At 34.2% G+C, this 25,745-nt stretch overlaps 1 protein-coding gene across 1 annotated transcript in view; it reads left to right on the top strand.

The window, feature by feature from the left end:
• Positions 1-25,745, top strand: part of MDGA2 (MAM domain containing glycosylphosphatidylinositol anchor 2) — an 826,502-nt gene that overhangs the window by 761,023 nt on the left and 39,734 nt on the right. Inside the window, exons 11-14 of the mRNA XM_047767260.1 lie at positions 7,499-7,676; positions 13,656-13,676; positions 19,522-19,677; positions 20,409-20,567. Coding sequence (XP_047623216.1) covers positions 7,499-7,676; positions 13,656-13,676; positions 19,522-19,677; positions 20,409-20,567 — 514 coding nt within the window. The remainder of the gene's footprint in view (positions 1-7,498; positions 7,677-13,655; positions 13,677-19,521; positions 19,678-20,408; positions 20,568-25,745) is intronic.

The raw sequence follows: 25,745 nt of genomic DNA, 5'->3' as shown, positions 1-25,745 counted from the left end.
ACTTTGTATCATATTCATATAACAAGATAAAAGAGTTCTGCAGAGTTAGAAATAAAAGTGTTTCCTGGAGCATTCCCTAAGGTAAATGTTACCCGTTCCCTAGTGGCTCAGCAGGTTAAGAATCTAGCATTGTCACTGCTGCAGCTTAGATTGCTACTGTGGTCTAAGTTTGATCCCTGTCCCCAGAACTTCTGCATGTCAGAGGTGCAGCCAAAACAAACAAACAAACAAATAAAACAACAAAACAAGACTAACAAAAAGCCATGCATCTCACAAAGGATCTAAAATATTCATGCAAGGAGCAGGAAAAGAAGTCTAGAAAGATTCATCTGAATATTCAGTTTGTTTTGTATGTCTTCTGAGGCACTATTTACTCTTTTTACTCTTATTATTTTACTTTTATCAGATGTTTTTATTTTTAGAAACAATAACTACACATTTAATAGAATAAATGGAAATACAATAACACTATCTAAAGTTAATTACTTAGCTACCACATTGAATTGTTTGTGCTTAAATAAAATGCTTAGAGAGATCCTAGTACATAGTAGTCAGTCAATATTAGTTATATTTAAAGTATTCTCATTTAACTCATCCAGTCACATTGGAAGTAAAAAACTAAATCACAATAAAAAAATATGTACTAAATAGTTAAGAATATGTAAAATGGATAGTCTTTGTTTTCAAAATCTTTACTTAATGTTTAGCTACTGCAGAAACATTAAAAACTTTCAGGGTGCTAAAGGACCTCTGTTTATCTAAAGTCCAGTTCTAATATTGTCTTAGTTTTTCTGGAACTGCATTTTTAACTTTAAGCCACAACACTCAATATATTTAGGAAGATTTAGGCTCTATTTTCCTTCTCCCTCTCTGTTCTCCCATTGCTATCATCACTGAGCAGGCATGTATCATTTGATTGTCACTGAAGATTTTGTTCTATGTATCTAATATTTAGTTCTCATTTTAAAAATTATCTTTGAAATATATTCGTAAGGTCTTTCACTGATATACCAGTGATGTTTACCAGAGACTCTGCCTGTGTGTCCATTTTGCATTCCTCCAGACAGCAGTGGCTCATCAAGGTAAGCAAGGAAGGAAAACTTCAAAACTTGTGAAAAACAGAGGCATTCACTGAAGCTATGGACCTACCTAAGGGGTGTTGTATTCTTTTGTTTTCCAATCAGGTAACTACTATGATAAGGAATATAATTTAAAAACCACAGGGAATAACTTTCAAGACATTCAAAACTAAATGCAGATTGACATTCATTTACTACCTAAGTTAGAAATGTTGATTGCAAAGGACAGTTGGGAATTTAAATATGAACAAATGCATTTTTTTAAGCCTTGTAATTCTTTTTATCAGCTGCTCGCTCATTATTTATTATCACAACGAAAGAGGCTGAAATTTATGGTCCAATAATATGAACACAAACCCACAAACACCCTGGCAGAAAATTAAAAAGATAGAAAATGAGCTTTGCATAGATTTTGTAAAATATAAGGAAAAACGATAGTCTTGAAAGGCTAAGCTTTAAATCAAGCAAGAGTTCATAGAAGTGGGCACAGGCAGTTGAGGGAGAAAAAGGGTTGAGTTTCAAATGCTCTTATAGCAGAATAAAAGTATCAGGAGATATTCCAGTGCAAATACAAGAGACCACAGTTATAACGAATATTTTAGTAAGAGCGAAATTAAGAACAATAGAGTAAATCCAAGAAATCCCAGAGAAAGGCACCTACAACCCACTGAGTAGGAAATAAATGGGCTCACTTCTCCATAAGTGGCTCAGGAAGATTGCAGAACGTGCCTTGAAGCTCTGGGTCCTACCTGAGGGAGCTTCTAGTACTACAGTAGCACAGACTGAGTCTGGTTTTCAGGGACTGAGAGTTGGCAGGTCCTTTGCTTCACTGTGATACAGGGGAAACAGGATTCCCCAAACTCCTTGTTTCTTTTAGACAAAGAGAACCTGTGATTTGCCTAAGAAAGATGCAAATTAAGTAGAAACATTGACCCTGTGCCAAGGCAGTTCCAAGGACAAGAAAGACAGGAGGAAGTTGACTAAATCCCAGAGAATATCAGTAAGAAACAGGATAATCCAGCAATAGGCAACCCCTCACCACAAGGCGAGGGGCAATTAAACTGGGGTATGGGCTTCTTCTGCCCCTGACCCAACTTGAGTACTTCCCCTGGTGATGCCCAGTATGCAAAGTGAAAGTGATTGGGTTAAGTTTATCACATTTATCTTGTATTGTCAAGAATGAGTATTCCATCAGCAGAAGTGAGGTAAGTAGAATTCAGTTTTAGAAAAATTGAAGACTATCCAATTCTTAGGAGAAGCACATCAATGCTTATGAAAATAGTTTTCAAATTGCTATTGAATGTAGCTTTCTAATATTCCTCCATGTCATGCTATAGAACTGTTCTGAGCCTCACTCCCTGGAAATCAGAATTTCCAGATATTGTATGTATTTCAAAGTATGGATCTTAACATTCATAAAAGATATGGCTCATTTCCTCTTCAAATAGTGATATATATTTTAATAAAATTTATTCTCCTAGAAGAAAGGTACATATCTGCCAGAAAAGAAAAAGTTAAGTGAAACATTTTTAAAAATTGAAATGATAAGAAAAACTTTACACACTGCTTTCATAGCAAGTACTTATGGTTATGCTCTGGAACTGTCATCTGTAGTTATGGTTTGGGTCGTACGTTCTCTGAGGGTTTTGTGCTATTACTTCCAAATAAAAGATTAATATTGTGTTTTCTTTTGTGTATGTGAAATCATTGAATTTAGTTTTCTATTTTTACATTTTACACAGCTCACTGAGATGCAATATGAAGTGTTTAATTGCTTATTCCTCAACTGCTGAAGTATATACTTTCATTACAGCTTTAAATTAAAGGCTTAGAATCAAAGTTATTGCTTTTTTTACACATACAAAGTTATGTACTCCAGAGTTTGTAATAAGGAACAACATGAATGTTATCTGCCAAGTAAAATTACTTGAGTAGAGCATCTCATTATAACAACAGAATACCTAGTCTTCCCTTGGGATGTACTACAAGTATGTGGTATTAAACCTATATTTAACACCCAGAAAAGTATATCTTGATTAATTTTGTATGTCTTTGGCTAATAGTAAAATGTCCAATTATCTGGGTATCTTTTTGAGTTTAAACTACTTTTATCTTTTGAATAATAGTACATTGCCTTTTGTTCATACATATAATTTAAAAATCTAAAATATAAAGACAGTGAAAGAAATGATCACATATTATTTTGCAGAATGTTTAGTCTCCAAAACTGAGAGAAACTTCGTAGTGCCTAGTGTCAACTACACACGAGTAAAGTACTTTGTAGAATTAGGTTTCATGTCCATTTTTTTACCAGTGTTTGTAGGTTAGGTGACTCTATGCAGTTATAACTAAGTTAGATTTCCTACTCCACTTCACTCTTTGAGTCAGTTAAATATGTGCTGTATGTTGGAATTTAATCTCATCACATCTTTATCTAGTTAATAACTAAACACTGTAGGAAAAAAAAATTTAGTAAGAAACCATTTCTGGTTTATAATCCATGTGCACAAAAAAGTTCTATTAAGTGTATTGTAATCAAATTATAAAGACACTAGTTAAAACAAGCAAACAATAAATTCTGGGAAAGTAAAGGAGAAAATGATGCCTGAGAGAATCATTTTGGGTGTAACCAAATTCTGTAGCTGCTACTCTCTAGATACACAAGCTTAGGAGAGTTACAGCAAATTTCCTCTGCCTCAGTTTCCTCAGCTTGTAAACTAGGGCTAGTATGAGTTCCTATCTACTGAAGGTTGAGGTAGATTAAATATGGTAGCTATGATACAGTTAACATGGTGAGTGCCTGGCACATGGTAAGGACTAATAGATGTAGAGGGATGTTTTTTGGTTTTGTTTTTCACTATCTGACCTGAAGATTCAATTTGGGGAGTAATCAATATAGAGGTGTAGGAGAAACCACTAGTATTAATGCCATGGTCTAGGGAGTCTGAGCTGTGCCTCACCAAATATAGGCCCTGAATAACCCACTTCCAAAATGCCTTATGAAGTAGAAGGTACTTCTTTTTGTCTGCATCTGCAGCATATGGAAGTTCCCAGGCCATAGATTGAATCTGAGCCTCAGCTGTGACCTATACCACAGCTGCGGCAACATCAGATGCTTAACCCACCAGATCCCCACCTCAGCAGCTAAACTGCAGAGATAATACCAGATGCTTAACCTGCTGCACCACAACAGGAATTCCTAGGAGGTCTTTAAAAAATATGTTTTTCCAAACTCACTGAATAATTATATTTCTAGACATCACTGAAGCAGAAATACTGGTGCTTAAAACTTGGAATTTTCGTTTTTAATAAAATTGTCCCATAACTCTCAGGCTTGTCTAAATGTGAGAACCACTAATACAGAGTATAAAACCTCCAGAGACCATCAACATGTAGAACTCAAGAAAAGAAGAAGCATCCCATCAACAGAATGAGAAGGTGCCACACAAGTACATGGAGGAAACAATACAATAGAGTGTATTGTAAAAATTCAAGGGAGAAAAAGTTTTTAGAAAATTCACAACTGCCTGTCTCTCTTAGACTACAATTTTCTCTTTGAAAAACAAAGAGAAATGGTTCATGTACACACAAAAATAATATAATTTAGTTATCAACTACCAATCTTAAGGAACAAAATCATCAGGGTTAGTGTTAAGGGTTAAGTCCCTTGTTATAACCTTACAATTGCACCTCCTACTCTTGACTCTCTCCTAACCCACGTGACCAGTATGTTGAATGTAGTATTTGCTATTTTGTGCTTTTCTTTATATTTTAATGCCTATCTACGTATCCCTCTTCAAAATGTGTATTTTGAACTTGAATTTTATAATATGCCTGCTTTACTATTAATTTTAGCTCAGTATTACTATTGTGAAATTCATCCATCATGATGGCATTGTAGCTTATGTTCATCTTTCATGTTGTATTTTGAATTATATTTTATGAAGAGTCTACAATTCGATTATTCTATCTCTTATTGATGTTTAGATCATTTTCTGTGTTTTCTATGCTGTGAATATTCCTGTTTCATGTGTACAAGGGTTTATCTGTTCTCATTGTAACTGCTTTTATTGCCAAACTGCTCTCCATACTTACACACCAATTTATATACTCATCGGAACTATATTTTTATAAAACAATTCTGTTTTTGCATATCATATGTGCAGAGGCACTTATTATTCCACCCTATCTTTTCATGGTCATTTGCATAGCAAACATTCTTAGAATATAGAGATCAATGCTGCCCTCTGGAGCAGAAGGAAAGCCCATTTAAGTATAATAAATATAATGTCTTCCTCTTGGGCAATGATTGAACAGGTTTGGTTACTGTCAGCTATACAATACTAAGGTCTCTTAAACTCGGTGTCCTACAGATATGATACAAACCAAAGGCAAAGGCAAAATTCACCTGAGCACTTCTAAGTCACCCTGTGTGATTTAGGAGACAAAGGGAACAAATCTGAAAGTAAAGCTTATGCTGTCTGCTATGTTGTGAACATTTTTCTCTGAACCGCTAGTCTCGGTTTTTCTGCTGGTGTCCAAAGTATGGTTGCATGCTAACTTGTTAGTTTGTAAGTAAACTAAAATCCTACTCCTCCCTGCCCCCCACCACCCTGAGTACTCCAGGTTCTTGGCACATATAAAAATTCTCATTGTTTTATATCTACATCAAACCTTAAAGTTGTAATTTTTATAAACTTTGGTTAATCTGATGGTCTGAAATAGTATTATGGTTTTACTCTTAACTTCCTTGATTCACAGTGAGGCTGAGCTTTTTCTCTAATTAATTATTTAGGTTCCCTCATTTATGAAATACTCGATCCTGTTACGTTCATTTTGCTATTGAATTCTTTTTCTTTAGTTATAGGATTTTTAATATATTATGATTAACTGTATTTGTTCTAAATATCTTTTTCCAAACATCTGCCTTTATTGTCCCTGTTTAATGGGGAGTACTGATGAGAAGACATTTTTGTACTAAAATTTTCAATTTAATATTAGTTTCAAATTTAAGATTGGCTAATTTATCAATCTTTTATTTTACTAATTGTGTCTTTGCTATTCTGTTTAAGAAAGTAATAGCGGGAGTTCCCGTCGTGATACAGAGGAAACGAATCCGACTAGGAACCATGAGGTAGCGGGTTCGATCCCTGGACTAGCTCAATGGGTTAAGGATCTGGCATTGCCATGAGCTGTGGTGTAGGGTATAGACGTGGCTCGGATATGGCATTGCTGTGGCTGTGGTGTAGGCCAGTGGCTGTAGCTCTGATTAGACCCCTAGCCTGGGAACCTCCATATGCCCCAGGTGCAGCCCTGAAAAGACAAAAGACCAAAAAAGAAAAGAAAAGAAAAGAAGGTAATATCAGGAGTTCCCGTCATGATACAGAGGAAATGAATCTAACTAGGAACCATGAGGTTGTGGTATCAATCCCTGGCCTCGCTCAGTGGGTTGAGGATCCAGCATTGCAGGATCTGGCATTGCTGCAGCTGTGGCATAGACCAGCAGCTGTAGCTCTGATTAAACCCCTACCCTGGGAACCTCCATATGCTGCTGGTGCAGCCCTAAAAAGACAAAAAAAAAAAAAGAAAAAGAAAGTAATATCTTACCTGAGGTCATAATGACATTCTTCTGTCTGTTTTCTAAATGATTTAACTTTTGCCTTTTAAATGTAAGTAGTTGATCCTCCTGAGACTGACTTTCCTTTATAAGAAATGAGATAGGGGTCACATTCATGTATTTTTTTTATATTCATAGCCAACTGAATGGTATTTATTTTCCTGTCTTTTATGTGAACAGTCCCACCAATGTATACATGGGCTTTCTATTCCATTCCATTATTTTATCTGTCATGTGTCTTATGCTGTGCTATTAGCACAAACTTGAGATTTTCATTTCCAGAAATATACCAGGCTAGACTATATAATTAGGATTAACCCACCTTTAAGCAGTATTAAATATATATGTATATATACACAAACATTTACCTATATGAGATAAAAATCTAAGGTAAAATAGAAAAATCTAAAGAAAAATGTAAAATCAAATGAGTTAATGGAATTTTTCACCCAAATTGCTTTTGCCTTCAGCTATTAAATGACCCAGACAAACCTGAACTTTGATTCTTATAGTTTGGCAGTGGTGAGGCAGACAGGAATGAAAACCTAGAACTTGCCTAAAGCAAGGGATTGTCCCCACTTTAATCTGTAATACCAAAGGGTTTCATATTCAAAGTAAAAGTAAACCATACTACTGAGGCCCTTAGGAGCATTTCAGAAACAAAGATACATCTCTAAAGGAATATAGCTTTGTCCAAGTCCCCAAAGAACTGCCCCTGCCCAAGCCTTAGTATTTTTAGCCACATGATCAACACACAGTTAAAAAGACTGGGAATATTATTATGTAATTTTTTTATTTTCAGGCTGGACAACAGCGATGGTGGGAACAGGAGATTAAAATAAATGGGAATATTCAAAAGGGAGAATTAATTACATATAACTTGACTGAGCTAATTAAACCAGAGGCTTATGAAGTCCGACTGACTCCTCTCACCAAATTTGGCGAAGGAGATTCAACAATTCGTGTCATCAAATATAGTGGTAAGTAGTTTTTCATTTCAAAGTATTTATTTGCATACCAAAGTATCTAAATATGTAGGCTGTAACTATTTAGCAAATTTAGACATAAAATTTAGCATATTGACTTTCTGGGTCCTTAGCTAAGTGACAAAAGAAAAAGATTAAATCAACATAAGTTGTAATATTTTGATTATTAATGCAGAGATATATAAAAATGTTTAATTAGCATTGACCCTAGATGATAATATCATCAATGTCCCTTTATTTTTCTACCCTATAAGGTATGATGCAGCCTGTCTACCTTTTTTTTCAAGATGGTCTAAAAATGTATATCATTAAGTTAGGAAATGTGAGAAAATTTTAAAATTTTAATTAGTAAACCACTTTTTAGAACAGTTTTAAGTTTATAGAAAATTGAGCAGCAAGTATAGAGACTTCCATATATGCCCTCCCCTCAGCACCGTTTTCCCTTCTGTTACCATCTTGGAAGGTATGTTCATTACGATTAACAAATATACACTATTAAAGTCAATGGTTTACATTGGGGGTCATTATTTGTGTTGTGGAGTTATATGCATTTTCATAACCGTGTAATATTTTTATCTGCCACTACAGTATCATACAGAATAGTTTCACCATTATGAAATTCCTCTTGCTCCACCTATTCATCCTTTCATCCCACCTCTAACCTTTACAACAACCACTAATCTTTTTATGGTTTTGCCTTTTCCAGACATTGTACAGTTGGAATCCTACAACACATAGCCCCTTTCAACTGGTTTGCTTCACTTAGCAATACACATTAAAACATTGGCCATATCTTTTTCTGGCTTGATAGTTCATTTCTTTTTACTGTTGATAACATCTCATTGTTTAGATGTACCACAATTTGTTTTTCCATACACTTGTTGAATGTCACCTCAGTTGATTTTTTTTTTTTTGGAAGAGGGTTATTTTATTTTCTTTTAGATCACTAATGTTAATGTATGATAATTTGCCTTTATTAACCATATGTATTTAATATTTCTTTACTGTTTAAATGTCCTACTTTAACAAAAGTTGAAATACTGTCAAACTTGGGAACCAAAGTTGATCAAAAACTTCATAATGGTTTACGGAGTTCACTGGTGTTCCAGTGGGTTAAGGATCCAGTGTTGTCATACCTGTGACTCAAGTTGCTACTGTGCCATCTTTTCAGTCCCTGAACCAGGAACTTGCACCTGCCACAGGCATAGCCAGAAAACACAAAAAGAAACAAAACCTTTATAATAGTTCAAATAGAAATAACAGCGATCATATATATATATATATATATATATATATATATTTAATTGTTATTTCCCAATAAAATTTTTTTCTACTGTACAGCATGGTGACCCAGTTACACATACATGTACACATTCTATTTTCTCACATTATCATGCTCCATCATAAGTGATAGACATAGTTCCCAGTGCTACACAGCAGGTTCTCATTGCTAATCCATTCCAAAGGCAATAGTTTTCATCTATTAACCACAAGTTCCAAGTCCATCCCATTCCCTCCCACTCTGTCTTGGCAATCACAAGTCTATTCTCCAAGTCCATGAGTTTCTTTTCTGTGGAAAGGTTCCTTTGTGTCTTATCTTAGATTCCAGATATAAGTGATATCATATGGTATTTGTCTTTCTGTTTCTGACTTACTTCACTCAGTATGAGAGTCTCTAGTTCCATCCAGGTGGCTCCAAATGGCATTATTTTGTTCTTTTTTATGGCTGAGTAGTATTCCTAATCCAATCATCTGTTGATGGACATTTGGGTTGTTTCCATGTCTTGGCTATTGTGAATAGTGCTGCAATGAACATATGGGTGCCTGTGTCTTTTTGAAGGAAAGTTTTGTCCAGATATATGCCCAAGAGTGGGATTGTTGGATCATATGGTAGTTCTATGTATAGATTTCTGATACCTCCATACTGTTCTCCAAAGTGGTTGTACCAGCTTACATTCCCACCAACAGTGCAGGAGGGTTCCCTTTTCTCCATACCCTCTCCAGCATTTGTTATTTGTGGATTTATTAATGATGGCCATTCTGACTGGTGTGAGGTGGTATCTCATGGTAGTTTTGATTTGCATTTCTCTAATAATCAGAGATGTTGAGGATTTATTCATGTGCCTCTTGGCCATCTGCATATCTTCCTTGGAGAGATGTCTATTCAGGTCTTTTGGCCATTTTTCAATTGGGTTGTTGGCTTTTTTGCTGTTGAGTTGTATAAGTTGCTTGTTATTCTAGAGATTAAGCCCTTGTCAGTTGCATCATTTGAAACTATTTTCTCCCATTCTGTAAGTTGTCTTTTTGTTTTCTTTTCGGTTTCCTTTGCTGTGCAAAAGCTTGTCAGTTTGATTAGGTCCCATTGGTTTATTTTTGCTTTTATTTCTGTTGCTTTGGGAGACTGACGTGAGGAAATATTCATAAGGTTGATGTTAGAGAATGTTTTGGCTATGTTCTCTTCCAGGATTTTGATGGTTTCTTATCTTATATTTAAGTCTTTAAGCCATTTTGAATTTATTTTCTTGCATGGTGTGAGGGTGTGTTCTAGTTTCATTGCTTTGCATGCAGCTGTCCAGGTTTTTGAGCAATGCTTGCTGAAAAGACTATCTTTTTCCCATTTTATGTTCTTGCCTCCCTTGTCAAAGATTAATTGACCATAGGTGTCAGGGTTTATTTCAGTGTTCTCTATTCTGTTCCATTGGTCTGTCTGTCTGTTTTGGTACCAGTACCACACTGTCTTGATGACTGTGTCTTTGTAATATTGCCTGAAGTCTGAGAAAGTTATGCCTCCTGCTTGGTTTTTGTTCCTTAGGATTGCTTTGGCAATTCTGGGTCTTTTGTGGTTCCACATAAATTTTTGGATTGTTTGTTCCTGTTCTGTGAAAAATGTCCTGGGTAATTTGATAGGGTTCGCATTGAATCTGTTGATTGCTTTGGGTAATATGGACATTTTTACAATATTAATTTTTCCAATCCAGGAGCGTGGAATATTTTTCCATTTCTTTGAACCCTCTTTAATTTCCTTGATGAATGTTTTATAGTTCTCAGCATATAAATCCTACACCTCCTTGGTCAGGTGTATTCCCAGGTATCTGATTTTTTGGGGTGCAATTTTAAAAGGTATTGTATTTTTTAATTCCTTTTCTAATATTTCATTGTTAGTATACAGAAATGCATCTGATTTCTGAATGTTAATCTTATATCCTGCTACTTTGCTGAATTTGTTGATCAGTTCAAGTACTTTCTGGGTCGAGTCCTTAGGGTTTTCTATGTATAGCATCATGCCATCTGCATACAGTGACAGTTTTACCTCTTCTCTTCCTATTTGTATGCCTTTTATATTAATTTAATATATACCTCACAGATTTTGTCTTTTGAAATTTATGTGTATTTTTTCAGTTATATTCAGTGACTAGCTCAAAAATCATCAATGTATCTTTCAAGGTTTAGTAAATCACTGGCAAAATGTTTCATTACTTCAATGGAATATTATCCTGTTCATTATTGATTTTTAGGGCTTGAGTTAAAAAGATAATGGAATTTGGTTTTTTTTTTGTTTTTTGCATGTGAAGTTCTCCATCCTGTTTAGCATTAAGTATGCTTTCCTACTTAAGAGGGAAAAATAGTGAATACTATCAAAAGTAAAAAACAAAATGAAATTATTAAAAACTCATTAAGGTTGTTTTTCATGTGAAGTCTTTTCTTCACTCTCCTCATCAGAGTGTACATTGTACATGATATATTCAATTTTCATTAAAAAATTAAGATATGTAATGTAGAGTAGAATATTCATAGAAGATCAATGTAAAAGCATTAGACTCACTGGGCATCTTTTCTTAAATATGACTCTTTTAAAAATGTTTATTTTTCTGGTGAGTGTTATAAATATTAGTACAGAATTACAATTGTTATTCAATAATCACCTTCATAATTCCATCAAACAACAACTAGATAACATCCCAGTATATTTTTCTCAATTTTTAGTGTCATATGTTTAATAAAACATGAATGATCTCTTCCTAACTAATATCTATGCTCCCTGCCCCAAGTTGTAAAACTGTAGACTATGTAATATTTAGAAGCATTGGAAACCATATATTAATATCCATTCTTTTAAAAGATGAAGATATTAAGACCCAGAAAGTTTCAGTGTCCTGCAGAGTTAAACAGACTCACTCTGGCTAGAGTTAGGGCTCACGATTCCATGACAGAGAATCATTACCTCTTGCCTAAGTTTAGAAATTATTAAAAATTGTCTTATGAATGTATAGAAAAAAAATCTTCACAAGCTCTATAGTTCTTATTGAAAACTCTGAGGTAGCAAACTGAAATGAAAAATAAATCTGGAAAATAGACATCATGTTTAGTTTCAACTTTAGTTTTCTTTATATTAGTAGGTATGCTTATTAAAATTTCAAACATTTTAGTTAAAAATTACTTTTATATATTATGGATTTGGGTAAAGCATACTTTAGTATATCATGTATCAGCATATCAGGTATCAAGGCATCTATAAGATATTAGACTTTCAAGTTCAATTGAAAGAAGAAAAATAGACCCACTGCAGTATTTTGAATTTTGAATAGCAAATTTTCCCTAGGTTAATTGTAATGTTTATAGTCAATTTGGTGACTAAAATATTGTAGCAGAAGTCTCAAAAATTCAGTCTGGTCAGATGTTATATGTATATGTGACATTTCTTATAATTACATTATAATTCAAAGATACTTCTTTCAAAAAAATATAGAAAAACTTGTAATCTTAAATTTTAATTATGAAATAATTTTAATTTTAATAAGTATTTTTCAAATTAAAAAAACTTATGTCTTACAAGAAAGTAGATTATTTTTTCTCCACTTCAGTGGAACTAGTAAATGTATAGTCCCTTCTCTATGTTATTTATTTCATAATTTGCCCTGGAGAATGCAGAATCAGAACAATTAAAATAATTGGACTAGTCTATCTTTTTTATGTAAACACAGCAGAAAGTAATTGATCAAAAAACCAATCACTTTGTTAAAATTGATCCTAGAGTATGAAATGTAACAATTATATATGAACATGTTTTGTGCATTTTTAACTATCATGCTTTAATAGTATATCCAAGTTTAACAAAAATGGTTAATGGCAAACGCTAGGATTAAGAAGAAAGTAGACAAACTTCTGGAGGTTAGATTAACTGCCCATTGTAATCTTCGGTGGCTGCAATAATGCTTTCTTTCATCCGTAACGGATTTTCTTGCAGTATGATAAATGCCTAATCAATATAAACAGACACCACTTTGCCTCTTAGGTTAGATATATTTTTGTTGTTAGTAAAATGTAAAGTACTTATTTCTCTTCAGATAGAAATCAGTCAGCACTTGCACTGTAAACACGATTAGTATTTTGAGATAAATATTTCTTCCAGTACATAAAAATGCAAATATATTGCTTATCATTTGAAAACTATGTGTGCGTGTGTGTAATTAAACAAAGCAACATCAAAACAGTTGTTTGTTTTGGGACACATATAATGATATGATATGAGAATTGCTTTTTTTCATATTTATTATGTTTTTTCATTAGAAGTAGATAAGGGCAACAAAAAAAAAGAAAGTACAATCTCTGTAGGATAATTGCATTCATTGTTAAAACTTCTAGATTATAGGTTGGCCTACTGTCAGCCTCAGTTTTGATTTCTTGGTTTTGTTTAGCACTAGTTAGGATATGAAAGATCAGCAACGCCATTCCTTGAAACATGAACAAATCCCACATGCTATTTAGCATTGATCTTTCGGGTACTTTTATTGCTGAGCTCCAAAGTAGATTCTATTCAATCCTCTAGAACAAAATAGATTGCAGATATAATTCTCTGTGGCCACAGTGGGGCAGATCATTAAGTTTTGGTAAGGAACTATGAGATTAGAATTTTATTTTTTAAAGACATTCGAGCCATGCTAATACTATTTTTTTTTGTTGTTTTTCTTATAGCTCCTGTTAATCCTCATTTGAGTAAGTATATTTTCACTTTAAAAATGGAACTGTATTTAAAAATTAGGAAAAATAGAACATGCATAAACATGCAAAGATTATTTAGCAACTGTTCTCATGTGGGTTAAAATGAAATATCTTAGAAACAGTTAAATTGGCATTAAGTGTAAATGATACATTTCAATGGATATGGGTGTTTTATATTGATAATTGACTTTTCCTAAATATGCAGTCATTTTCCCAAACCTGTTTAACATTTGTTTCTCTTCTGGCATTGTTGATTTTTTATATTACCAGTATTTGAGTTTCTCTAATTTTCATTATTTTATTTCTATGTTCCACTCATGAAATATGATATTTACTTAAAAAGTTGGTATTTGAAAGTTTTAATCAAGATTTTTCATGGATCACTATTCTATACTCCAATCTTATATGAAGAAGAGGATAATCTGGTCACCATCCATTTGATAATATTTCATTTTGAAATGAAGAATTGATTTTTATCTCCTATTTTGTGTCTAGCAATATATTGTTCTCTAACAAAAGAAGGAAGAGCCACCTTTGCACTCTTATTCCTAGTCATACAATATTCTCGATTTCCTATACTTAGTGAAGAATCTGTCCAAATCTTTTTTCTCATTTTACTGTGTTCTCTTTTCTTCAATGGCCTTGAACTGACTATATAACAAAGACCAAACTACATAACTCTGTTCTTGCTGTATTTCCTACTAAAGATCCTCTTTTACTCCACATCTGCATATCCAAATTTTTTTCTAGATTTTTATTGTTCGCATCTTGCTTCATTGCATAGAAGTTCATTTAGTCATCACAATGCCCCTTTATTGTGGACATTATCAACTCTGAGTTTCATTTTTCATATGTTTATCACAAATGCTTCTTCTTCCACTAAGTATTCCTTCTTTCAATTTTCATAACAATTTATCTTTATTTATATGGAATCTATTTTTCATTTTCTGATATTTTCCAGTAGACAATAAGATACTTAAGCACTCAATATGTTTCTAATTTCTCTCTACATCTGACTATCTTTGCGTCTATCACAGCATCTCATTTTTAGCAGGTATTCAATGCTTATTTGTTAACAGAACAAATACATGACAGTTTTAAGACTAATTAATTGCATAAGTCAAATTCTCCCTGGCTTCTACCCAGGATATTATTGCTATTTAATTACTATATTGATTATAATTGAAGTAAGTTCTCTTATTACACATTCAATAGAAATATTTGAAACAGTTGTCACGGAAAAATTAAAACTAAATACAAGGGAAATTGACAAATATTTCAATTCAAGAAAAAGATTTTGAACAGTCTATCTACTGAACAAAATGCATACATATTTATGGGAGGGGTGTTTGTTAACTGACCTCAGTCCAATATGATAAGCACCATTATTTTATGGCAACTGAGAAAGATAGAATTAGATGATATAGAAAAGATGATATTTAAGCTGGATCCTGAAAGGTGAATAGAGGCCCCTCAAATGAAGAAGGTAAGGAAAAACTTGTCTGTCATTGAAAAGAAGGTCATGTTCACATACATAATAACTGAGCAACACTCATTATGTCTGGTGTACAATGTTCAAAAGTTACAGAAGCCAGAAGTGTGCTATAAAGATGGATAACATTAATTGAATTTAAATGCTTCCTTTAAAAGCTTGGGTCCTTTAGGTCATAGTTACCAACTTCTCTTCCTCAGCAGGCATTTTATATACAGTAAGATGCAAATCCAAACAATGCATTGAATTTTCTATTTTTAAAGTAATTCCCAGCACACCTCTTTATACCAAAAATTTCCATTGACTATGCAGTTTGGGATTTTTTTCCTGAGTAGTCCATATGGTAGAATATGAGAATTGTTTAGGAAAAAAGTAAACATTACATAATCACTTCTCTTTGTTATCTAAAGAAGTTATTTTAATGTTATTGACAGTCACATACATTTTTTTCTTATTAATTGATTTCTTTAACTCTCATTATTGTCAATGGGCCAAAACTCATATAAGAAAAATGCTTCATCAAACAAATCCACTTGCTACCGATTCAGGCTCTTATTTAGTAAAGGAGGAAAATAGGCCAATCTGTAAAAGAGGGTCATGTTTTATTTTTGATTTTTGCTATGTAAAGTTGATTTTTCTTTGCCTCAGACTACTTTTACCTGAGATCTTTTTTTTTAAATGCTATATTTTAATTTTTGCCATTTATTTTCCAGGTAGAATTTACATACAAAAAAATTCAACTTATTTTGTATACATTTCCATAAGAAATGTTGACCAATTTGTACAGTCTTATAACCATCACCAGAAAGTTTCATCACCCCTAAATTTTACCTATCTTGCTTTCTAGTCAAGCCTCCCTGCACCCCAGCCCCTGGCAAACTTGTTTTCTGTTACTGTGATCTTGCTATAATATTTCAACTAGTTACAACTTACTTACTATTTATTCTCCACAGATCATTAAAAGATACCTTACCAGTAATGATATTGTTAATGAAGTTGAAAAAAAATGAAAATTAAGCAGTTCAGGGAGGGGAAAATCTAACTGAGAAAAAAATGAAATTAAAAACATTATTTCCATTATGATTCTAAATTATTTCTTGAAATGAAGAAAATGCTATCAAATCTCACTTCTTACATGCTGTTTATGATTATACATAATGAATTCTTAAAATACTATTTAGCAATATTTCTTTCAAAAAAGATTATTGTTTTGATAATAAAGTTTCAAAATGGTTTGAATATATGTTGGCTTCGACATAAATGATAGTTTGAAACATCTTAATAAGATAAAATGATTTCAGGAATATACTAGAGAATATCTTACATTTAATATGATAATAAATGTGATATGCAACTTTATATTGTGGCAACAAATCAAATTACTCTTAAATGCTCTTTCACATTTCATCACTTAATTTATTTATCCTAAATAGCTACTTCCAAAGTATTTATATAGTATAAGTTTATGAAATTTTGTCATAGTTAGGCTCTTCATTAGACTCAATCTTAAATCTTGAATTTGTACCCAGTGTTAAATTTAGAAGAATATTTTATGTTTAGAAGTTTTTTGTTTGTGTTTAAAATCTTTTGATTGAAATGCTTTACTGAAAAGAAAGATGATTAGTTGTCAAGAGTACCATATTGTACTCCAGGTTCATCTCTGTTATTGCAAATGTCAGGATAATCATTTTTAAAGCCTAATAATGTTGCATTGTATATGTCTGCCATCATTCCTTTATCTATCCATCCTTCAATGGACTCTTAGGTTGTTCCCACATCTTTTCTGTTGAGAATAATACTGCAGTGAACATGGGAGTGCACGTATCTCTTTGAGGTACTGACTTCATTTCCTTTGGGTTATATTTACAGAAGGGATTCCTGGATATTATGGTAGTTCTATATTAGATTTTTTTTTTCAGGAACCTTTCTACCACTTTCCATAATAGCTATACCACTTTACCTTCCCAATAGAACACAAGTACTATACTCCTTTGATTATTGTAGCATTGCAGTATATTTTATTTTTTTATTTTATTTATTTTTTATTTCTTTGGTCTTTTTGCTATTTCTTGGGCCGCTTCCGCGGCATATGGAGGTTACCAGGCTAGGGGTCTAATCGGAGCTGTAGCCACCGGCCTACGCCAGAGCGACAGCAACGCGGGATCCGAGCCGCGTCTGCAACCTACACCACAGCTCACGGCAACGCTGGATCGTTAACCCACTGAGCAAGGCCAGAGACCGAACCCGCAACCTCATGGTTCCTAGTCGGATTCGTTAACCACTGCGCCACGACGGGAACTCCCATTGCAGTATATTTTAAAATCAGTTGAGTGTGAGGTCTCCAGCATTCTTCCTCCTCATAATTGTGTTGGCAGTTTGAAGTCTTTAGTGGTTTCATATGAATTTTCAGAATTGTTTTCTAACTCTACGAAAATAATGCCACACGATTTTCATAGGGATTGAAGTGAATCTATAGATCACTTTGGGTAGTATGGAGATTATAACAATGTTAATTCTTCCAATACAAGAACACAAGATGTCTTTCCATTTGTTTGTGCATCCTTTAATTGCTTTCATCAATGTTTTGTATTTTTCAGTGTACAATTTCCTTCATCTCTTTGGCAAAGTTTATTATTAAGTGTTTTGATTTTTTTGATGCTACTTAAATTGAGATTTTTCTTAATTCCATTTTCTGATAGTTCATTGTTAGTGAACAAAAGCACACAGATTAATTCAGGGGCATCATCTCAACATCAAGGGCTCTACTCCCAGAGATATCTGATCAGCGTAACCCATTGTGGGGAGTGGGGGGGATGGGAGTCTCTATTATTTAGATATTTATATTTTTATGAATTCCAGGGACTTTGTCTTTTTTTTTTTTTTTTGGTCTTTTGTCTTTTTAGGGCCACACACATAGCATATGGAAGTTCTCAGGCTAGGGGTCAAATCTGAGCTACAGCTGCCCACCTACGCCACAGCCACAGCAACGCATGAGCTGAGCTGCATCTGTGACCTACACCATAGCTCACGGCAACGGTGGATCCCTAACCCACTGAGCGAGGCCAGGGATCGAACTCGCAACCTCATGGTTCCTAGCTGGATTCGTTTCTGTTGTGCCATGACAGGAACTTCCTGTACTCAGCCTTGACTTCATTATTTACTAGCTGAAGTTTGTCAAAGCTTTCTCCATCGTGAGCCTGATGAGTTAGTTCTACTGTTTTTTCATAGAGTTCTTATAATTTTATATGAAATAATATAAACTGTGCTTATTTTTTTAATTAAGGATTATTTTAAAGTTGTATCTAGAGGAGTTTATAATCTCCACTATTTACTCTGATATTTCAAGCAGTATGTATCCCACTAACAAAATCCTTTGATACATAGAAACATAACTACACCCTCATTTCAGGGACTTCAATAAAACTCTCTTTGAACTTGTGTCTGAAATCAGCATGTGGCAGGCAGCCAAGAAATCCCAGTCCTTCCACAGGGTCTTCATAAAGTCTTTTCATTATTTCATTTCTAGTGAATTTGAAGCATCTGGCAAATCCAAATTTAAATAAAGTATGAAAGATAACTACTTAAAAAAAAAATTTGCCGGGAGTTCCCATTGTGGCGCAGTGGTTAACGAATCCGACTAGGAACCATGAGGTTGCGGGTTCGATCCCTGCCCTTGCTCAGTGGGTTAACCATCTGGCGTTGCCGTGAGCTGCGGTGTAGGTCGCAGACGCGGCTCGGATCCCGCGTTGCTGTGGCTCTGGCGTAGGCCGGCGGCTACTGCTCCGATTGGACCCCTAGCCTGGGAACATCCCGTATGCCGCGGGAGCGGCCCAAGAAATGGCAAAAAAAAAGACAAAAAAAAATTTGCCATTATCTTCCCCTAATTAAACTTCCATTTGTATAAATGGGTATGTGTGAAATTGTCTCCAGACATGGTGTGAAAAATTATAACATCAAGGTATACAACATTAAAGTGCTGTCAGGTAAATTAATAGTAATGATGCTTTTCTAATTGATAGTTTTGTTTAGATTGATCCTATACTCGAAAAATGAAAATTGAGGAAATTCTTCAGCCATAATTCAGGCATGAATTATATTCTTTAATTTCAATTATCTGGATATTTCAGAGGAAATTGTTTGAGTTTAAATTATTAGGTAAGAGACTGATTTACATATCAAGTTTATTTTTTGTTTTCATTAAAATTGAAATAGTTTTTGTTTAGTTGTGATCTTGTACGTGATTGCAATCTTGAATTATTATTGGTTTATAATATTTTAATTTAGAATATTGCAATGTTTGTATTCATTTAATTAAATTCAATTACCTTAATTAAAATTCGTTAACAGGAGAATTTCACTGTGGATTTGAGGATGGTAACATTTGCTTGTTCACCCAAGATGATACAGATAATTTTGACTGGACAAAGCAAAGTACTGCAACAAGAAATACAAAATATACTCCAAATACTGGACCTAATGCTGACCGTAGCGGCTCCAAAGAAGGTATGAGGGTATGAAATGCTGTGTTCATAACAATCTTACCCTAGCCTTAGACTTTTAGGTACGCCATTAATATGAAATACAGGAGAATGTTTAGCTATAGATTGGAAGATTTTGGAATAAAACATGAAATTTTTGATGTACTGTATCAATAATTCAGATACAACCAAAGTTGGTCGTCATTAATTTTCTCTCAGAACTCACTGGCATATATAATTGAGAGATTAGGAATTTTTTTTTTTTTAAATTCAAGTCTAAAATTCTAATTTTGTCTCAGTCTTTTGTACATTTTCAACAATTTTATCTTTAGCTCTATAGATTATTTATTCTTTATATTATGTTATGCCTCTACAGATTTTTTTCTCTTCTTTTTCTTTTACTGCTGCACCTGAACCATATGGAAATTCCTGGGCCAGGGATGGAATTGGGACTGCAGCTGCTGGCCTATGCCACAGCAATGACAATGCCAGATCTGTGACCTACTGCAGCAAGGCCATATTGTTAACCCACTGAGCAAGACCAAGGATCAAACTGCATCCTCACGAACACTATGTTGGGTTCTTAACCTTCTGAGCCATGACAGGAACTCCTGCCTATACAGATTTAATAAATGAGATGCAGACCGTCCTAGTAATCTTTGCTTTGTATGAAAACTCTAAAACTTCTTGGTGATTTTGAATTTTATGTCACCTAATAATAATGTCTTTAAACATTTCATTTTGTCTTTTTTTAAGGCTTTTATATGTACATTGAGACATCTCGACCCAGATTAGAAGGAGAAAAGGCACGACTTCTTAGCCCTGTTTTCAGCATAGCACCCAAAAACCCTTATGGACCCACGAACACTGCGTATTGTTTCAGCTTCTTTTATCACATGTATGGACAACATATAGGTAAGATGGAAAGATTTACTATATTTCTTCTAAAGTAAATCATTACTAAGAAGAAAAAGGTTCACAAACATATAGCATGAAATCAATTTTAGCCAAAGAGTCTTATCATTGACTTGTAAATGGTTTAACTGCAAATTACAAAATAAGATGCTAAGAATATTCCCCCTTCATGTCCTAATTTCCTAAATTTAGATTAGAATTTGAATTTGAAATTTTACCTATCTCTTTTGGAATCATAGTTCAGGCAGAGCATCAATTGGTTAAGCACTTTATGAGATCTTAGGAATAATAACAGTATAATTTATACTGTTTCCTTCCAAAGAAATTTGTTTGAATAATGACTCAGTGCATGGTAACCATCAATCATGAAAAGAAATATTGCAATATTTGGAAGACAACTCCTCTTAGCACTATCTACACATTTAGAATATTAATGTGATATTTTGTTTATAAAGTATGCCCAATATACCTAGTAGGATTTAAGAACATACTTGATTCTGAAAAAACATACAAAGATGGAGACACACAGACATACTCCTTGCCCTTAGAGACCTTAAGAAAAACAGAGACTGAGATGAGTAAATACACAACCGTGCTAAATAGAATACAGCATAACATCAAGAAAGAACCTAACAAAACTGTGAGAGGGGTGGGTCAGGGTGGGAGGAATTCATACAGGCCTCAATTCTTTATGTGCAATGCTAAAATCAACAAAACAGAACATATTTTTTTTTAATTTTAATTGTCTGGCAGCACATGCTACCCTAATCTACATCTTAGAATATATGGCCTAAACTGATATGAACATAGGTAAAGTCTTTATTTATCCAAATGGTGTGAACATTTGTATTATTTGCAGCCAAAATATTACTGTGTTTAATTACAGGATTCTGTTCCAGATCTTTCCAGGTGACAGCACATAATATATGACAAATATTCTTTTAACTTTTTAAAATAAGACCAAATTCTAAATGGTGAAGCATACCCAGTTCCACAGAGCTTGGCAAGGAACTGTGGATCTCTGTCTATTTGTCGAATAAGGCAGACTTCAGGGCAAAGGGAAGTATTTCCCTGTGAAAGAGGGGTACATTTTCAATAGACAGAGATGAGCACAGTGAAGAGTAAGGTACTAATGATAAAAAAAATACAGGATGTTAGGATAACATTAAGCATCTTAACATAGATCAATAAAAGTAAAAATATAAATATATATTAATTTATAAATTAATAAAATTGTTTACATGATATATACCAGCTACTGTACTTACTTAAGTGAAACAGTCCTCTTAATATCTTCATAAAAATGAGCATCACTATCCATCCTGTGCAGTGGAGAAAACTGAACCTCAAAGAGTTTGTATGAATTACAAGTAACTGGTTATGCTGGCATTCAAACTCATAGCCAGCATCATTAACCAGTATTCTTCACAGTGGAGTAACAGATGACAACCTCAGAAAGAATTATTCCTGTGCAGTAAAATGTGTCCTAAACATGAAGTCAGAAAATCCAGGTGGGAACCTGGCTGTAGCAGTCAGTCACTGTGAGAATTCAGAGAAGTCACTTAAAATGTCTGGGTCTTGGCCTCCTCATCTGTAAAATGGGAATAATAATTCCTATTTCAGAAATTTATAGTTCAAGTTAAATTAGATAATGTATATAAAATCTTCTATCAGATGGTAGACATTTATAATCTTAGGTTATTTTGAATTTCAAAGAGTAGCAATATGAACAATAATAACATAATAGCTAATATTTAGGAAGTACTCATAATGGACCAGGGCAGTATTCCTAAAACATGATGGATTATTTCTCTTCATTTTTACAATAAATATTTGTACTCATTAAAATTGTTATCCTTTTATAGCTAAGGAAACTAAAATACAGAGAATTTTAATTACCATGCCCATCATATCATAACTAATAAGAATGAAATCATAATAGCAATCTCAAAAGCTGGACTCATAGCCTGCCTACTTCACCTGCAGGGAGACCTATTGAAATGTCATGAAAAGTTTTAGCTATGTATTAATCGGGGGGGGGGGGTTAGATTTTGTGCAGACAATGAGCATAGTGGGATCTGTGATATTTGGAAAAGAAATCTTATAGGAGTGGCAAAAATTATTGAAAAACAGAATATAGACTGGAGAAGAACTTAGAAAGCTATGGAGTAATCATGAGTTCACTATGCCCTAAATTGTGAAAGGACGTAAATCTCCACACAGTTGTCAAACCATCTTATTCATTGAAAGATTACTCCTTTATCACAAAGGCAGGATTAGCTCAATTCATCCCTATAGTTGATCATGTATGATTATCCTCACTCTCTATTTTGAATAGATCTCATGGACTTTTTTTCTTTTCTTCCAATTTACCTTGGAAAGACAGGCATATTATTAATCAGTTTTTAAATAATTCCAAGATCAAGAGTTCCTGTCATGGCTCAGCAGAAACGAATCTGACCAGTATCCATAAAGAAGCAGGCTTGATCCCCGGCATCACTCAGTGGGTTAAGAATCTGGTGTTACCATGAGCTCTGGTATAGGTCACACAAGACTCAGATCTGGTGTTGTTATAGCTGTGGTGTAGTCCAGCAGCTAAGGTTCCAATTCGATCCCTAGCCTGGGAACCTCCATATGCCATGGGTGTGGCTCTAAGACAAAAAAAAAAATTCTAAGATCAATATTTTTAATTACTTTAATAAGTAAGATATATATTTACCTTATTTATGAGGCTGGTTTCCTTAAAGATCCCTTCAAAATTTTCTCCATATTTATACTGAGACCCAAGATAATTTTAACATATTTTTAACTTCACAATTTGTTTTTATTACTCAAATGAATTTATCACATCTGTAGTTGTATAATAATCATCACAGTCCAATTTCACAGGATTTACATCCCACAACAAAGCACAACTCCCACCCCCTAAACTGTCTCCTCCGGAGACCATAAGTTTTTCAATGTCTGTGAGTCAGCATCTGTTCTGCAAAGAAGTACATTATGTCCTTTTTTCGGATTCCACATGTCAGTGAAAGCATTTATGTTGGTGTCTCATTGTATGGCTGACTTCACTTAGCATGATAATGTCTAGGTCCATCCATGTTGCTAAAAATGCTGGTATTTGGTTCATTTTAATGGCTGAGTAATATTCCATTGTGTATATATACCACACCATCTTGATCCATTCCTCTGTCGATGGACATTTAGGTTGTTTCCATGTCTTGGCTATTGTATAGAGTGCTGCAATGAACATTGGAGTACATGTGTCTTTGCAAGTCATGGCTTTCTCTGGGTAGATGCCCAGGAGTGGTCAAATGGGAGTTCTATTTTTAGTTTTCTGAGGACTCTCCCTACTGTTTTCCACAGTGGTTGCCCCAATTTACAATCCCACCAACAGTGTACTAGGGTTCCTTTTTCTCCACACCCTCTCCAGCACTTATTGTTCCTTGACTTTTTGATGATGGTCATTCTAGTGGGTGTAAGGTGGTACTTCATAGTGGTTTTGATTTGCAACTCTCTAATAATGACTGATGTTGAACATCTTTTCATGAGTTTCTCAGCCATCTGTATGTCTTCTTTGGAGAACTGTCTGTCTAGATCTTCTGCCCATTTTTTGATGGGGTTGTTTGCTTTTTGGGTATTGAGCTGCAGAAGGTGTTTCTAAATTTTGGAGATTAATCCCTTGTCAATTGATTCACTTGCAAAGATTTTCTCCCATTCTGTGGGTTGTCTTTTTGTGTTGTTTAGGGTTTCCTTTGCTGTGCAGAAACTTTGAAGTTTGATTAGGTCCCATTTGTTTATTTTTGTTTTTATTGTCAATACTCTGAGAGGTGGATCTGAGAAGATGTTGCTGTCGTTTATGTCAGAGAGTGTTTGGCCTATGTTTTCCTCTAAGAGATTTGCAGTGTCTGGTCTCATATCTAGGTGTTTAATCCATTTTGAGTTTATTTTTGTGTATGGTGTTAGGGAGTGTTCTAATTTCATTCTTTTCCATGTGGCTGTCCAGTTTTCCCAGCACCACTTATTGAACAAGCTGTCCTTTCTCCATTGTATATTCTTGCCTCCTTTGTCATAGATGAGTAGGCTGTAGGTATGTGGGTTTCATTCTGGGCTTTCTCTCCTGTTCCACTGATCTTTATTTCTGTCTTTTTGCCAGTACCATATGGTTTTGATGATTGTTTCTTTGTAGTGTAGTCTGAAGTCTGGGAGCCTGATTCCTCCAGCTCCATTTTTCTTTTTCAGGATGTCTTTGGCTACTCTGGGTCTTTTGTGCTTCCAAGCAAACTTTAAAATATTTTGTTGGAGTTCTGTGAAAAATGTCCTTGGTCATTTGATAGGGATTGCTTTGAATCTGTAGATTGCCTTGGGTAGTATAGTCATTTTGATAATATTAACTCTTCCAATCCAAGAGCATGTTATATCTTTCCATCTATTTGTGTCATCTTTGATTTCTTTTATCAGTGTCTTATAGTTTTCAGAGTACGGGTCTTTTGTCTCTTTAGGTAGGTTTACTCCTAGGTATTTTATTCTTTTGGATGTAATGGTAAACGGGATTGCTCCCTAATTTCTCTTTCTGATCTTTCATAGTTAATTTTGTATCCTGCAACTATTCTATTTGCAGATGACATGATACTATGCCTAGAGAATCCTAAAGACTCTACCAGAAAACTGTTAGAGCTCATCTACGAATTTGGCAAAGTAGCAGGATATAACTTCACAATTGTTATTCTTGTGTGCTTTAGTGTCAGTGAATGTCCACTTGACTTCTACTAGATTTTTTCCTAATTATTTCAGAAAGAAGCAGTTCTCCATTTCTTCAATGTTCTCAATTTACCATGTTGCTACCTGTGGCATTTCTCCACTTCTTCATATGGTTGAAGGTTGCAGGTAATAGTCTGTCACTTGGGTCCCCTCTCAGCAGGGCACAATCATGCTTACTAAAATCTAGGAAAAGTACCTGTTCCAGACATTGCCTGGTCAATTTTGACTAGATGAGCTACCTCATTAGAGAGATACTGCCTGTAACTAAAACCTTCCATCTTTGCAAAAATTTTTCTGAGACACTCATTCATCTGTTAAACAGATCCTGTAGCTTAAAATAACAAATATTTATTATCTTACATTTTCTGTGGGTCAGGAGTATGGATATAGCTTGGCTCAGTGCCTGTAGCTCAAGGT

Source organism: Phacochoerus africanus, chromosome 2, assembly GCF_016906955.1.
Source record: "Phacochoerus africanus isolate WHEZ1 chromosome 2, ROS_Pafr_v1, whole genome shotgun sequence".
NCBI classification, from domain to species: Eukaryota; Metazoa; Chordata; class Mammalia; order Artiodactyla; family Suidae; genus Phacochoerus; species Phacochoerus africanus.
Note: the sequence above shows the minus strand (reverse complement) of the source record. Positions and strands in the feature narration are given on the sequence as shown.